General features: G+C 37.7%; 1 protein-coding gene across 3 annotated transcripts; it reads left to right on the top strand.

The window, feature by feature from the left end:
• The first annotated feature begins 11667 nt into the window (after positions 1 to 11667).
• hnmt (histamine N-methyltransferase) lies at positions 11668 to 16848 on the top strand. 3 transcript variants are annotated; one of them, XM_049484697.1, is made up of 7 exons: positions 11668 to 11756; positions 12660 to 12800; positions 12914 to 12966; positions 13751 to 13858; positions 13949 to 14079; positions 14165 to 14258; positions 15729 to 16848. In XM_049484697.1, the coding sequence occupies exons 2-7, from the start codon at positions 12664 to 12666 to the stop codon at positions 16082 to 16084; spliced, it is 879 nt and encodes a 292-aa protein (XP_049340654.1). In that variant the 5' UTR covers positions 11668 to 11756; positions 12660 to 12663; the 3' UTR covers positions 16085 to 16848. The 3 variants fall into 3 exon arrangements, with proteins under 3 accessions (XP_049340654.1, XP_049340656.1, XP_049340655.1); XM_049484699.1 differs by having other exon boundaries at positions 11688 to 11752; XM_049484698.1 differs by lacking the exon at positions 11668 to 11756 and adding an exon at positions 11822 to 11949.
• Positions 16849 to 17439: the final 591 nt, after the last annotated feature.

The following is a 17439-nucleotide window of genomic DNA, read 5'->3' as shown; positions in this document are numbered from 1 at the left end:
GTTTTTATTTTATATAAAGCTATGGCTATGGATAATTACAATAAAGCAAAGTAACAAATCAAACTGTTTTTTAAATAAAAGTTGCACAAGAATGTTACAATCATGCAGATCTGGGTCTCAAGCACAGATGAACTCCTCAATTACTCGTCTGCATTACGCACATGACTTTTCTTTAATAATAGGTCTATGCTTCTTCAGTGTTGCAATGTTAATAAACATCATTCTGAACAGATTTTACTCATTTAAACATCCCAATTTCTTTTTTTAAAAAAGCTCAGTTTTAACGCTTTACTTACTCAAAAAAAAATGTCAGGTTTAAATCAGGCGTGGGATCATAATGACAGTTTATGGAGCGGGGCATGATGGGCTCCGGCAGAATGTGCACGGCTCAGGCCGGGTCGGGCTGAATTTTTTGGGCCCGATCTAAGCATCTAGTGTCTTCACAGGACAGTCCTACTAAGGACCCATCCTTCACTGACTGCAGCCTAGGCTTTGGAATACAGCTGTTGAGTTTGTACAACAGGGCCATGCATTAACACACTGCTGGCCAGGCATTAGCATTTGCATTTGTGTACTTGTGTTGAGTATGTTTCTGGCCTTCAGATAAAATTCTCCCACAGTGTTTCAATCCAGTCTTGTCCGAGTTTCAGCTCATCTGTGAATTAGATCATCCCTGAAAAAGTACCTCAGAACTGTACAGCCTTTGACCTGTGTAAAGACTCCTGTTTTTTTTTTTTTGGTTTGCTTTAAACCCAGCTGACAAAACCTTTGAGAAAACGGCAATATGATTATATTTTGGACGCTGTTGTAAGTAAGAATGCATGCTTGATTAAGTTTATCTAACATCATGACTTTATTCCAAAAGTGGCCTTGCATTTAGTCTTGATTTGATCTTTTATTTCTTATGGGTTTTAATGGACATGTCGGACAGCGGGCTGCCGCTTAGGTCGGTCTCTCTGAGTGGAGTTGTTTACATGGCCTCTTCTGTAGTGTTAAATATGCTCAATTATTCAGCTGCCTGGAAAAGACTGAGTTGAGTTTACAGTGAGCTTTCTGTTCTAACTGTGTGTACTTGAACTGAACTGAACGATGCTAATAAATTGTGATACTCTGTGCAAAGCTCTGCTCGTTACTCACAAACTCCCAGAACCACCAACAAAATATTTATGACCAAGTTACAGTTAAGCATGCCATGACAACCTGCAATGTTTGGATATATTGCCCCAGATATAATTGCTATAAATTATAATTCTGTTGACCATTAAGACCATTTCATGGCATTGATATAATGATAATACAGTAGCAGTGTAACTTAAAGTAAAAACAAGAGATACACAAAAAATAAAACTGTTCTTTTGGAAAAGCGCATTTAAATTCCTTAACTAAAGAAAATGTAAATATAAAAGGGCAGTTTGAGTTTTTGATTCACGTTTTCTACTTTTTTTTTTCTTTAAGGCTCTGGTTTCATGTATTGTATTAAAGTTACAGTGGTCTCTCGTATGAATGAATGCCCTTTAAGACACTTTTTGTAAAAGCTTTTTCTGGTGTTCCTGGTTCTGGCTGTTTTAGTTCGGTAGAAGAGCGGGCAGGAAAGAATGACAGGATTTCTGCTCTTGCTTATGAATATTCATGACATGCAAAAATATCGCCTCTGATTGGTTAACAGCACTTTGATGCTCCCTCCACGACTCTGCAGTGGGCGGTTGAAAGCCAAAGTGGGCAAGAGCATGAAACTATATTTACGGGTTGTCTTGGGAGTTTGGATACTTATTCGTAAAACCAAACTTAACTCTAATCTCAACCCAAACCCAACTCTAACCCAAACTCTAACTCTAACCTAATCCCCAACGTAACCCCAATTTTAACTCTAATCTCAACCCAATCCCAGCTCTAACCCAAACTCTAATTCTAACCCAATCCCCAACCCAAACTCTAATTCTATAACTCAAACTCTAACCCAATCCCTAACGTAACTCCAAATTTAACTCTAATCCCAACCCAATCCCAACTCTAACCCTAACTCTAACCAAATTCCCAACCTAAAATCTAACTCTATAACACAAATTTAACTCTAATCCCAACCCAATCCCAACTGTAACCCTAACTCTAACTCTAACCAAATTCCCAACCTAAAATCTAACTATATAACTCAAATTTAACTCTAGTCCCAACCCAAGCCCAAATCTAACCCAAACTCTAAATTTAACCCAATGTCCAACGTAACCCCATATTTAACTCTAATGCCAACCCAATCCCAACTCTAACCCAATCCCAACCCAAATTCTAACTCTTTACTCAAACTCTACACAATCCCCAACATAACCCCAATCTTATCTCTAATCTTATCTCTAGTCCCAACCCAATCCCAATCTAATCTAATCAAAACTCTAACTTTACCCCAATCCCCAACCCAGATTCTTACTCTATAACTCAAACTCTACCCCAATCCCCAAGCTAAATTCTAACTCTACAACTCAAAAATCTACCCCAACCCCAACCCAATTTCTAACTCTATGACTCAAAATCTACCCCAACCCAAATTCTAACTCTATAACTCAAAATCTACCCCAACCCCAACCCAAATTCTAACTCTAGAACTCAAATTCTACCCCAATCCCCAATCTAACCCAAAGCCTTACTCCTAATCTTTAACACAAATCCAAACCCAATCCCAATCCCATCTCTAATCAAAATCTCTAAACTCTATCTATAACCTCATCTCTAACTTTAACCCCAGCCCTGTTCCAGTATTATGATGCTGTAATGAGAGACAGCAGTAATTATAGCCTGTCTGCTCTCTGTAATAACACTCAGTACAGTGTCTACTTTTGTCCCACAGCTTTTGAAAGTCTCCAGTGAAGCTGAGTCACATGATCTTCTGTTTAGTTTAATTCCTTTAACTTCAGCGCGTCATTTCTGTTTAAGGAGCCGCGGAGTTTAAGAGGTTTTGTCATCAGAACTCAGGTGAGCCGAGTCTGAGTGCTCTGATCTTCTCACATCTGTTACAGTCAATACACACCACTGCAGGACACACACACCTCCACACACACCTAAGCAGGACACACTCTTCTTCTAATCATGATTTATCGCACATCACCGGCCAGATCATTCTAACACAGTCTGATAGGGAGAACCTGGATGGGCGGGCGAGAGAGAGAGAGAGAGACAGAGAGAGAGAGAGAGAGAAAGAAAGAGAGAGAGAGAGAGAGAGAGAGAGAGAGAGAGAGAGAGAGAGAGAGAGAGAGACAGAGAGAGAGAGACAGAGAGAGAGAGAGAGAGAGAGGGAGGTATGAATATTGAGCAGATGGTCAGAAACAGAGATGAGCAGATCAAAGCCAAATCACTTTCTAATTCATTGACATCACAGTTAATGAATGAATTCAAATTAGCAATGAATTATTAATTAATGGGGTGTGTATATGTCAGTAGCATGTACACTTTAACAGTGTTCATGTCAGTAATGTGTGTGTGTGTATAAGTAGCTTGTCAGTACGTGTGTTACTCATCATATACTGTCAGTATGTATCTGTCAGTATATATGACAATAGTGTGTTTATTTAAGGAGTATGTATATCAGTAGTGTATTTATCATTATTATATATCTCAGTAGTGTGTATGTTTAAGGAGTGTGTATTGTATATAAGTCAGTAGTGTTTATGTATAAGGAGTGGGTATAGTATATATATGTGTCAGCAGTGTGTATGTATAAGGAGTGTGTGTAGTATATATGTCAGTAGTGTGTATGTTTAAGGAGTGTGTATAGTATGTATGTCAGCAGTGTGTATGTTTAAGGAGTGTGTGTAGTATATATGTCAGTAGTGTGTATGTTTAAGGAGTGTGTATAGTATGTATGTCAGCAGTGTATATGTTTAAGGAGTGTGTATAGTATATATATATGTCAGCAGTGTGTATGTTTAAGGAGTGTGTATTGTATATATGTCAGCAGTGTGTATGTTTAAGGAGTGTGTGTAGTATATATGTGTCAGTAGTGTGCATGTTTAAGGAGTGGGTATAGTATATATGTCAGTAGTGTGTATGTTTAAGGAGTGTGTATAGTATATATGTCAGTAGTGTATATGTTTAAGGAGTGTGTACAGTATATATGTCAGTAGTGTGTATGTTTAAGGAGTGGGTATTGTATATATGTCAGTAGTGTGTATGTTTAAGAAGTGTGTATAGTATATATGTCAGTAGTGTATATGTTTAAGGAGTGTGTACAGTATATATGTCAGTAGTGTGTATGTTTAAGGAGTGTGTATTGTATATATGTCAGCAGTGTGTATGTTTAAGGAGTGTGTATAGTATATATGTGTCAGTAGTGTGCATGTTTAAGGAGTGGGTATAGTATATATGTCAGTAGTGTGTATGTTTAAGGAGTGTGTATAGTATATATGTCAGTAGTGTATATGTTTAAGGAGTGTGTACAGTATATATGTCAGTAGTGTGTATGTTTAAGGAGTGGGTATTGTATATATGTCAGTAGTGTGTATGTTTGAGGAGTGTGTATAGTATATATATATGTCAGCAGTGTATATGTTTAAGGAGTGTGTATAGTATGTATGTCAGTAGTGTGTATGTTTAAGGAGTGGGTGTAGTATATATGTCAGTAGTGTGTATGTTTAAGGAGTGTGTATAGTATATATCTCAGTAGTGTGTATGTTTAAGGAGTGTGTATTGTATATATGTCAGTAGTGTGTATGTTTAAGGAGTGTGTATAGTATATATCTCAGTAGTGTGTATGTTTAAGGAGTGTGTATTGTATATATGTCAGTAGTGTGTATGTTTAAGGAGTGTGTATAGTATATATCTCAGTAGTGTGTATGTTTAAGGAGTGTGTATTGTATATATGTCAGTAGTGTGTATGTTTAGGGAGTGTGAATAATATATATGTCAGCAGTGTGTATGTTTAAGGAGTGTATACATTATATATGTCAGTAGTGTGTATGTTTGAGGAGTGTGTATAGTATATATATATATATATATATATATATATATATATATATATATATATATATATATATATATATATGTCAGCAGTGTATATGTTTAAGGAGTGTGTATAGTATATATGTCAGTAGTGTGTATGTTTAAGGAGTGTGTATAGTATATATATATGTCAGCAGTGTATATGTTTAAGGAGTGTGTATAGTATATATGTCAGTAGTGTGTATGTTTAAGGAGTGTGTATAGTATATATATATGTCAGCAGTGTATATGTTTAAGGAGTGTGTATAGTATATATGTCAGTAGTGTGTATGTTTAAGGAGTGTGTATTGTATATATGTCAGCAGTGTGTATGTTTAAGGAGTGTGTATAGTATATATGTGTCAGTAGTGTGCATGTTTAAGGAGTGGGTATAGTATATATGTCAGTAGTGTGTATGTTTAAGGAGTGTGTATAGTATATATGTCAGTAGTGTATATGTTTAAGGAGTGTGTACAGTACATATGTCAGTAGTGTGTATGTTTAAGGAGTAGGTATTGTATATATGTCAGTAGTGTGTATGTTTAAGGAGTGGGTATAGTATATATATATATGTCAGTAGTGTATATGTATAAGAAGTGGGTGTAGTATATATGTCAGTAGTGTGTATGTATAAGGAGTGTGTATAGTATATATGTCAGTAGTGTATATGTTTAAGGAGTGGGTATAGTATATATCGTCGCTGTCCAATGAAAAACACTTATCTCCAAAACAGCAACTTTACAGGAGAGGGAAAAAACCTTGTAAACTTTCAATGGAAGTCAATGTAAAAACAGTTTATTTCAGGTAATTTTGAAGAGTTTCTATTGGTCCGTTCATCAAGAAATTTTGACACAGTGTAAAAGACAGTTTGTCTGTTCAAATTATGTACTAAATTGAAAATCGACAAAAATGGAGATAAGTGTTTTTCATAGGACAGCGACGATATATATATGTCAGTAGTGTGTATGTTTAAGGAGTGGGTATAGTATATATATATATATGTCAGTAGTGTATATGTTTAAGGAGTGGGTATAGTATATATATATATGTCAGTAGTGTGTATGTTTAAGGAGTGGGTATAGTATATATATATATATGTCAGTAGTGTGTATGTTTAAGGAGTGGGTATAGTATATATATATATGTCAGTAGTGTGTATGTTTAAGGAGTGGGTATAGTATATATATATATGTCAGTAGTGTGTATGTTTAAGGAGTGGGTATAGTATATATATATATGTCAGTAGTGTGTATGTTTAAGGAGTGGGTATAGTATATATATATATATGTCAGTAGTGTGTATGTTTAAGGAGTGGGTATAGTATATATATATGTCAGTAGTGTATATGTATAAGAAGTGGGTGTAGTATATATGTCAGTAGTGTGTATGTATAAGAAGTGGGTGTAGTATATATGTCAGTAGTGTGTATGTATAAGGAGTGTGTATATCAGTAGATGGTGTGTGTTCTTCAGACTGACACTGCTCTGATTTAATACCTGTGGCAGGGTTTGACTGGGCACAGGTGAGGGAGCTGTGTTACCTGCTGTGTGTCTGCAGCCTCTGACAGGCGGTGTGTGTACAGAGCGGAGATGTGTTTGCACTTTAAATTTAATTACAGCCACGGTGTGAATATTAATCTGTAACCTGTGACCCTGGAGCGATAGCGCCATTCATCATTCTGCACAGCACCGCTGCCTCTACACATTAGTTAATGTTCTACAGCAGCGTCACACACCTGCCCAGCTTTACAGCCCGGCCCGAACACAGGTCAGCTAATACAGCACACGACAGAGGAGAGTTTAAACTGATAGTTCCCAATAACATGTCAAACACACTCATACAGCATATTGAAGCTTCTTCAGTTTTACACTAAAGCTACTGGCTAATATAGCCAGAAAATAAAACCAGCTTAACCTACTGAGAGAATTAAAAATAGTTTCCTACTAGAGCAGGAGTGTCCAAACATTTTTTGTTGGGGGCCAGAAGGAGAAATATATTTGAAGTCACGGGCCACAGACTCTGTAATAAAACAAATAATGAAATACCACTTTAAATAATACTTTTTTCCTGATTATTTCATTTACACACCATTTTACTTCACTTACTATCTTTATCTTTGACAGTATTGTGTAAACTTAGATTTTTCATATTGATGTTTATTTTCATGATGTCTCTTATTATTAAACTCTTTAATTACGGCAACTTTTAGACTCTTTGGCCCGTTTTTTTGCGCTACAAATGCACACTCTCTCCGCTTTTAGACTCTTTGGCCCGTTTTTCTACGATAAAAATGCGCACCCTCTCCGCTTTTAGACTCTTTGGCCCGTTTTTCTGCACTAGAAATGCGCACTCTCTCCGCTTTTAGACTCTTTGGCCCGTTTTTCTACGATAGAAATGCGCACCCTCTCCGCTTTTAGACTCTTTGGCCCGTTTTCCTACGATAGAAATGCGCACCCTCTCCGCTTTTAGACTCTTTGGCCCGTTTTTCTACGATAGAAATGCCCACTCTCTCCGCTTTTAGACTCTTTGCCCGTTTTTCTACGATAGAAATGTGCACTCTCTCCGACTCTTTGGCCCATTTCTGACACCTAGCGTTCAAACTTTGAATCTCACATTATAAAAACCTGTTTAACAGCGGGCCAACTTTCATTCTATTTCTAAAATACCTCGTGGGCCGCTCCAAAAAAGGAAACGGGCCGCAAATGGCCCGTGGGCCGTAGTTTGGACACCCCTGTACTAGAGTATAAAGAGTACATCTTGGTTTAACTTCCTTTACTTTAAATTTCTAAGACAACTTTCCTAAACAATCCCAAAAATCTGAAAATATTGTAACAATATGGAAAATGCAAATAAAAAAAAAGCACAGTCTTTCTTACATAACCATTGACTTATATTTGATTGAAGACATTATGATCCCAAAATATATATAAAAAATTGTCTGCACAGCTTCATTTCATTTGTTAAAATACCTCTGTTCCAGGATTTTAGGCCTGCATTACATTTAAAAAATGTTGAAACAGTAAAGAATTTACCATTTTTATAATCTTTTTACAACACTTAAATATGTTTTGGTCAAAGATACCAAGCAATTAAGAGTTTCAGCTGTTAATTTTTTTATTTTTTCTGCAAACATGTCTTTAGGTATGCAACAATATGAATTTGTAATATGTGCAGCATGTGGTTTTGCATTGTCTTGTTGAAAGATTCATGTACAGCCCTGAAAAAGATGGCTTTGCTTTAAGATAGGTTGCTAATAACATGGTCTTTGGTCTTTTCATTTGTGGTTTGGAGCAGCTCCATAAGTGGTATTAGTGAATATAGTAACTCTGTATTGTAGAGAAGTGGGCGGAGCTTCTGGACATGGTGAACTTGTGTTGTGTACAGTAAAGTTGTAAGTGGTATTAGTGAATATATAGTATATTAGTAATATATCTGGTTCATATGGTTCTATTAGCTATTCTATCGTTGAATGACGGTTCTTGTTGCGGTGCATTTGAGGGATTGAAGATATAGGTGTTCAGCTTAGACTTGTGATCTTGTCATTTACACTCTGAATTTTTACCAATGCATTAAAATGTTTAATGACATTATGCACTATAGTGGGAGAAATATAAAAATCCCTATTTGTTTTTGAGCAAAACTATTCTAATGCATTTCTTTCCTCATAAACTGGAGGTCCTCTACCCCATTTGTGCTTATCAATGACTCAGTACTAGTCCTTAATTATACAATCCATAGTATAATTACATGAAATCAAATGTGCAGCAAAGTGACAGTAATAACCTCTAGGCTACGTCTACAGATTAAAATGTTCTGGAAGCTGTAGCTAATCTTAAAGGATGTGCAAAATGATGGATTTGACAAAGTATTAACATGTCTTTGCCAAGATTTATCCAGCTTAAAACATTGGAGACATTTCTTAAATCCATTGCAGGAATCTGTTATATTAGCAAATCATCTTCTTAATGATTCATTCATCACACTGTAGGACGTCTTTTACTGTCAGACTGATGGTTCTTAAAAGAAAAAACGAGTGTAAGTGATCGACAGGGCTTCCACTTATGCTCTCAAGCTTAACGAGAGAAAGATATATAGAGAAAATGAGAGAGAGAGAAAAAGAAAGAGCCTCTTAAAACTGGAGATTCGCTCTCAGGGCTGCTGCCTGGCAACCACAGGCCCTGTGTTTGGAGACTCTGCTGGGATGCTGATGGAAATTGGCCTTGTCCTGCAGAGTGAGGGTCTAATATTCTTGACCTCATACTGATCACTGCCATGGTGCCTATTAGAGACTATTAACCCACCTGCCCCCCTCTCCCCCCAAAGCTCTGTCTAAAGAGGGGAATGATGGGTGGTAAAATAATCCTTATAGGCAAATTTTTGCAACGTCAGCAGGCAGTTATCTAAGCTCATGCAAGACCATCCGCTTGTCTCATTAAATGGGAAGAGAAGACCAAATCGATCGAAAACCCTAGAAACAATTTGTAGCATTTTACTCAATAATGCACAAAAAAGCATGATTTTTAATTTTGTTATGGCTGCTGCACTTGCACAGATCTCAAACCTATGAAAGACGCCTTCTATAGCATATTCACAGTGACAGAAACATGACAGTGTACATAGAGGAATGTTGCTATGGAACAACAATAATTCACATAGCCTTGCCGTGAGTGTTTAAGCTTATTCACAAGATAACACCTCGTAACTTACAGGTGTTGGTGTACCCAAGCAGTCCCCTGAGGCGACACTTCATGGTCAATTTTCATAAATCTGTCCAATGATAAGATGTATTATGTATAGTAAAAATAGCATTTGTACTAGTCATAAAAGCAGAAAAAGTAGAAGTAGTAGTAGCAATAGGCATGTGTAGTTGTTATAGTAGTTGCAGTAGTAGTAGTGGTAGCAGTAATAGTGGTTGTTGTAGAAGAAACAATAATAGTCTTATTACTTACCATAGCAGTAGTAGCAGTAATAGCCATAATCTTATTACTAGTAGTAGTAATAGTTATAGTAGTAGTTGTAGTACTAGTGGTAGCAGTAATAGCCATAGTCATATTACTAGTCACAGGAGTAATAGTAATAGTAGTAGCAGTATTAGCAGTTATAGCCATAGTCTTATTACTACTAATACTAGTAGCAGTAGTAGTAGTAGTAGTTGTTGTAGCAGTAATAGCCATAGTCTTATTACTACTAATAGTACACTGTAAACCCAGAAGTTGTTTGAACTCAAATAAATGAAGTATGTTTTACATAAAATTGGAGATTTCTAAACAATACTCAACTATTTTGAGTTAGTTGAACATTTGTGGCACATATATACATTTAAACTGAGATCTTTGAGTTGAATCAACTTATAATAACTGAGTTTAGTCTGTTGCCATTGGCTTCTGTCACAATCTATTTGCATACTGGGTGTGTCCAACAGTTTCTGACAGACACTCACCATCAGTGTGTAGTGATTCCCCCCCCCGGGGCTACCTTAGGTAAACTTGTAGATCACATATTATGATTAAATGCTTGGTCTCTGTGTTGTAGCTGTAGAACAAGCATCATTTACTGAGCTGCAGTAACTCTGTGTTCTCACTGTGCTCTCAGTACTCTTAATTCTTTACTGTTTTCTTTCATCTACTTTTCTATGAGTATTTTAAAAAGTAGTTGAATAAAACCAGAAAGAAGACTAAATACAAGTTCAGGAAAATATTAATTTTAAATATATTTGTATATGTATTTGTAAAGTTCACTGTACTTAAATATTATATTACATGAACTTAAAATTTATTAGGTAACAAAACTTTTGAGTTTAGTCAACTTATCGGGTTTTACAGTGCAGTCTTACAGCATAACAAAAATAAAAAAGTTAAATCAACTTCCCCGTTAGTTGTAATAACTTGATGTTCTACGTTATGTTAACTTAAGTTTTCTTAACCCATTACTTAACATTTTAAGGCAACCGCGGTTTCCTCAAATTTTTAAAGTAAATTCAACTTATCCGGGTTTACAGTGTAGTAGCAGTAGTAGTAGTTGTTTTTGTTGTAGTAGTAGTGGTTGTAGCAGTAATAGCCATAGTCTTATTACTACTACTACTACTACTTCTACTGCTACTAGTAGCAGTAGAAGTAGTAGTAGTAGCTGTTGTTGTAGTAGTAGTAGCAGCAGTAATAGCTATAGTCTTATTACTACTACTACTACTAGTAGTAGCAGTAGTTGTTGTAGTGGAGGTACAGAACTGTTAATAGCAGTAGTAGTAGTAATAGTAGTAGTATTAGTAGCAGTAATAACTATACTCTTATTACTAGTCACAGTAGTAATAGTAGTAGTAGAATCAGTAATAGATAGTCGTATTACTAGTACTAGTAGTAGTTGTTGCAGTAGAGGTGGTGGTAGTAGTAATAGTAGTAGTAGCAGTAATCCCCAAAGTCTTTTTAATACTACTAGTAGTAGTAGTAGTAGTTGTAGTAGTGATGGTAGAAGTAATAGTAGTAGCAGCAGTAATAGCCATAATCTTATTACAAGTTGCCATAGTAATAGTAATAGTAGTAGTTGTGACAGTAGTAATAGTTGTGGCAGTAGTAGCAGTAGCAGTAGTAGTAATTTAGTAGTTTTATTTATTTATTTATTGTAATCTGCACTGCAGCTCATTGCTCTGAATCCCTGTTATTCCGTGTACTAGTATTAGGGCTGCTGTATCTTTAAGGAAGTGGGTGGGTCGAGCTAGACTGCTGCTCTCTCTCTCTCTCTCTCTTTCTCTCTCTCTCTTTTCGGAGGCTGAGCGCGCGCAGTGGAGGCAGGGGTAGGTAAGTGGTGGTGTTAGCTGGTTGTGGGTGGGTGCTGTGTGGGTGGGTGTATTAGAGGGGTATTGGGTGGGATGTTTACCCGGAGCTGGAGCTCTGTTCTGGGCTGCTGCTGCTGAGAGCCGCGCTGTTTACCAACCTGTTGAGCAGCTCCTCCTTCCGGCGCTCCTACAGAACAGCAAGACAAGTGTAACAGGTCTAGCTAAACACACACACACACTCATATACACACACAAACAGTGCAGAATGCAGAAGTGTAGAAAAACTGAAAGTATTAAAGAATGAGAGATGCATTGTGTGCATTTTAACAAATCAGTATATTATAGTACAGCTCTGGAAATAAGAGACCACTCAAAATTATGAATTTCTTTGATTTTACCAAATTGAAAACCTCTGGAATTTAATCAATAATCAAGATGGATGATCACAAACAATCAAACCAAGCTGAACTGCTTGCATTTTTGCACCAGGAGTAAAGCAGCATAAAGTTATCCAAAAGCAGTGTGTAAGACTGGTGGAGGAGAACATGATGCCAAGATGCATGAACAAATGGATTAAAAAAACAGGATTAATTCAACAAATATTGATCTATGAAGCTACGTGAACTTTCAGTAGTGAAATTTCACGACTGAACTTGTTGCACAGGTGCTGCATCCTATCATGGTACCACAGTGCTGGAGTTCACTAAGCTACTGAGAGCCTGAGACCCATTCCTTTACTAATGTTGTAGCAGCAGTCCCAGCATGCCTTGTGGACACGGGAGTGATTGATTAAACTTGGATAAAATGAAACTAATTTCCTGTGGATGGAATACAAGCCTCCTGTCTGTCTTATCAAGTAATAAAAACAATCAGATAGGACCAGATATTGCCTCTAAATGCTTCTCGATGTGTGATTGTTTTTCAGAGTGATGGCGGCCCCACTCAGAACACTGGTGGATGACTATTCCAGATACCACCAAGCCTTCCAGCTGTTTCTGGAACGCTCCTCTGAACACCAGTGCATGAAGGATTTCATCCATGGGACTCTTCCAGACATTCTGGCCAGGTGAGTGAGTTCTTTGGGTCGTAGTTCAGGCTTTGATACATTGAACTTCCCTCCCATAAAGTCATAAAACGTGTGATTAGATAACGTTCCATTTTTATCCCCTCTTTCTGCAGAATTGAATCTGGACAGGACACTCTGAATGTGATGGGAGTGGGAAGTGGAGCAGGTATGACTTTTATGAAAGCAGTAGAAATTGCTATTATAATGCACAACATTATGTACACTTGGTAATAAAAAACTTGAAGCGGACTCTGGTGTGAACACTATTCGCTCCCTGTGCTGTGTGTGGGGTTGTGTGCTTGGTTAATTTTGTAACATGGCTTATCGATACAACTTACCACAATACTTCTCTTTCCATCTGTGTATGCTAATAAAGCACGCTGATATGGTATATCTGGATTTCAAAAATTTCAAGGATTTCAAGTTTTTTTTTTTTCTGCCCAGACTAACAAAAACCAGGATACAATCTAGATATGCCAAAAACCTGATTTTGCCTGGCGGTCTGAACCTAGATTTTAAGTAGGGTATGTTGTATGTGAGGTATTTTCCTTATTCAGTCCAATGGATAAAATCCAAATGCAATCAAATTGATCATTGCATTATGCAGTTGTTAAACGGCCATCCAAGAATGCAGTATATCAATGCAAATTTTTACTTTTCTTAAACTGGACATCATATAAGGGAGGACTGAGTTTATATTTAATTGTCTTTGTTGCCCATGTGCATCGATATGTGTCAGGAGCCAAGTGCCCTGTTACTGCTGGAAATCAAATAAATGGATAAATTAATAAAATAATATGATTGCATCATGGACTATAAGGTGTTGGTGGTCAGTGTTTTAGAAGCACTGACTGTAGACACAATAAACACTTGGAAATGCATATCATTATACAAGTTATCGTGATAATGATATAATACTACTATATCCTATATCCCCGTACCATCTACAGGTGAGATTGACCTGGAAATGCTCAACCAGCTCCACTTAAAGCATCCAGAGGCCCAACTGGACAATGAGGTGGTGGAGCCCTGCGGTGACATGATTTATAAATATAAAGGTACAGACTGATCAGTTCTGTGTGAATGTAAATTCAGTGTTGTACTGAAGAGGAGGATTACTGTACTGTAATCGTGTTCACTGTGTTCAGTTTTAACCTCGAAGACGCCGGGCCTCGAACACATCACCTTCAGGTGGAACACGATGACGGCATCTGAGTTCGAGAAGAACTGGAAAGAGAGAAACGCTGAGAAAAAGATGGACTTTATTCACATGATTCAGGTTATTTTACAGCGGTTAAGCTTTGAACTATATTTATTTCAGTAGGTTATTGATTGTTAACTACTATCTGAATTATGTTGTACAGATGCTGTACTATGTGAAGGATCCAGAGGCCACGGTTTCATTTTTCCGAAGTTTACTGAAGAAGAATGGAAAACTGCTCATCATCCTGGTCTCAGGTCAGTTGAATGACACAAACACACATCAAACAGGCGGGGCTTATTTTTTGTGGAATGAGTGGGTAAATCTAAACTGCTGTAAATGAATGGGTGGAGTAAGACTGATGTAGACTGAATGTGTATGTCTAAACTGCTATAGAGGAAGCTAGACTGATGTAGAATGAGTGCATAGAGCTAGACTGCTGTAGACTTTATGGGTGTGGCTAAATTGCTATAGGGGAAGCTAGACTGCTGTAGACTGAATGGGTGAAGTTAGACTGCTGTATACTTAACAGCTGCAGCTAGACTGCTGTAGACTTAATAGGTGTGGCTAAACTGCTATAGGTGAATATATACTCCTGTAGACTGAATGGGTGGAGCTAACCTGCTATAGGTAGAGCTAGACTGCTGTAGACTGAATGGATAAATCTAGACTGGTGTAGACTGAATGGATGTGTCTAAACTGCTATAGGTGGAGATAGACTGCTGTAGACTGAATGGGTGGAGCTAACCTGCTATAGGTGGAGATAGACTGCAGTAGACTGAATGGGTGGAGTTAACCTGCTATAGGTAGCGCTAGACTGCTGTAGACTGAATGGGTGGAGCTAACCTGCTATAGGTAGCGCTAGACTGCTGTAGACTGAATGGGTGGAGCTAACCTGCTATAGGTGGAGATAGACTGCAGTAGACTGAATGGGTGGAGTTAACCTGCTATAGGTAGCGCTAGGCTGCTGTAGACTGAATGGGTGGAACTAACCTGCTATAGGTAGCGCTAGACTGCTGTAGACTGAACGGGTGTGGCTAAAATGCTATAGATGGAGCTAGACTGCTGTAGACTGAATGGCTAAATCTAGACTGGTGTAGACTGAATGGATGTGTCTAAACTGCTATAGATGGAGATAGACTGCAGTAGACTGAATGGGTGGAGCTAACCTGCTATAGGTAGCGCTAGACTGCTGTAGACTGAATGGGTGGAGCTAACCTGCTATAGGTAGCGCTAGACTGCTGTAGACTGAATGGGCGGAGCTAACCTGCTATAGGTAGTGCTAGACTGCTGTAGACTGAACGGGTGTAGCTAAAATGCTATAGTTGGAGCTAGACTGCTGTAGACTGAATGGGTGGAGCTAGACTGCTGTAGACTTAATGGGTGTGACAAAACTGCTATAGGGGGACATAGACTGTTGTAGACTAAATGGGTGTGGCTAAAATGCTATAGATGGAGCTAGACTGCTGTAGACTGAATGGGCAGGGCTTAACTAATGTAGACTGAATGGGCGGGGATCAACTATTGTAAGATAAATGGGTGGATCTTAACTGTTAAATGCTGTTGAAATAAATGCTGTTAGATGATTGGCTAGGGCTAAATGGGTGTGGCTAAAATGCTGTTGATTGAATCATTGCTAAGCTCCTGTAGGCTAAGTGATGCTATTTGGCGTGGCTAAACTGCTATTTTAACACTTAACACACATAACCTCACTGCGCCCCCTGCAGGAGAGAGCGGGTGGGGCAGGCTGTGGAGAACCTACAAGGCCGAGCTCTGCAACGCCGACATCAGCCAGTGCATCACAACCGGAGACATCAGGACCTTCCTGGACTCCAAAGGAATATCGTACCAGAAGCACACCCTGCCGTCCCACATGGACATTACAGAGTGTTTCACTGAGGGGGACGAGAAAGGAGAGCTGCTGCTGGACTTCCTGACCGAAGTGATGGACTTCAGTAAGAGCGCGTCTCCAGAGCTGAAGGCCGGAGTGCTGGAGCTCCTCAGGCATCCAGACTGCAGTAAGGAGGTGGACGGCAGGATCGTATTCAACAACAACCTGGAGGCTGTAGTGCTCGACCCGTAGCTCACAAACAGCTTCAGATACACTAAATACAGAGAATACAGAGAATTACAATTACTAAATAGTTCTAATCCCAACTGAATCAGCACCACAGAGAAGTAGATTGTGTATTAGTAGAGTTATAAATGCAGTAAATCAATTAAAATTAATAGAATTAAGAAAATGCAGATATTTCAGTGTTGTAGTTTATTTAGTACTAAAACAAACAGTATATCAGTCAATATTTCAGCCAGTATCAGTTATAATTAAGTATTATAAGTACATAACGGTCAAAGAAATCATACCAGAAGATCTGTGCATGCGTGTAAGCAAAGATGTTCTTGAGCAGAGTTCACAACCAGTTCAGAGACAAGTTCATACCGGTCACAATGTGTGTGTTTTTTTCAGGAGTCATAAATCTCAAGCTCTGTTTAGTGGGGGATGATCTTCCCCCTGCGGCCTCAACAGCCCAGTGAGCCTCTAATAAGCCTTAGTGCAGTAGGAGACTATTTGGAACAAATATCTTATGTGTTTTGTCATTTATTGCTGTAGTTTTTTTTATTAAAGTTTAATTTAGTAACTTAAATTCAGATGATTCAGAACAAACTGTACAAAAATGTATGATTTAGGCTTGTTGTCTATGAACAGTGTACAGTATAGTGATAATATAATGGCACAATCATGTGATTACATTGTTTTAATGTGCAATGATAAACCTTTGGTTATTTTGTTGAATTAGAATATATTAAATGACCTATAAAAATAAAACTGTTTTTGAACAAAATCAACATCCTGGTCATGTATCAGTCTTTTATATATTTTTGTATATTTTACAGATAAACCTCAGACTAAACTGACTTGCAAAAAATGTAAAGTTTCTGCTAAAATAAGTAAACACCAGTAAACATAATTAGCAATAATGGCATTAAGTAATGGTCATATCTTACACTCTGCGCATATCTTACACCCTGCCAACAGTCTATTTTCAAGCCTGTGTTATCTACACTAATGGGCGTGGTGATACATACACACCAGCTCAATACACACACAAGGATGCACAGCAGTGCACAAACCCAACTTTTAAGTAGCCCCAGGTAAATTTTGGGTTTACTTTTATTTTATTTCATAAAGTGTGTAAAATCTATAAAATTGGTTTAATATGGTTAAAAGGTAAAAAAATATAAACTTCATGAGTTAAAACTGTGTATATAAAATGTACCATCTTTAGTATAAAAGCTGCAGGTAAGTTCGAAGGGGGCTGCTTACTCTTCGTAAAAAAAAAAAGTTTACATTTAAAGGGAACAATAGTTATGCCTCATTTTAAATGGCACTGTCTGTTTGCAAATTTTAATATAAAAGAATCATAATTGAGAATTGCT

Source organism: Astyanax mexicanus, chromosome 11 (genome assembly GCF_023375975.1).
Source record: "Astyanax mexicanus isolate ESR-SI-001 chromosome 11, AstMex3_surface, whole genome shotgun sequence".
Classification (NCBI taxonomy): domain Eukaryota; kingdom Metazoa; phylum Chordata; class Actinopteri; order Characiformes; family Acestrorhamphidae; genus Astyanax; species Astyanax mexicanus.
This window is presented reverse-complemented; position numbering and strand designations above follow the sequence as displayed.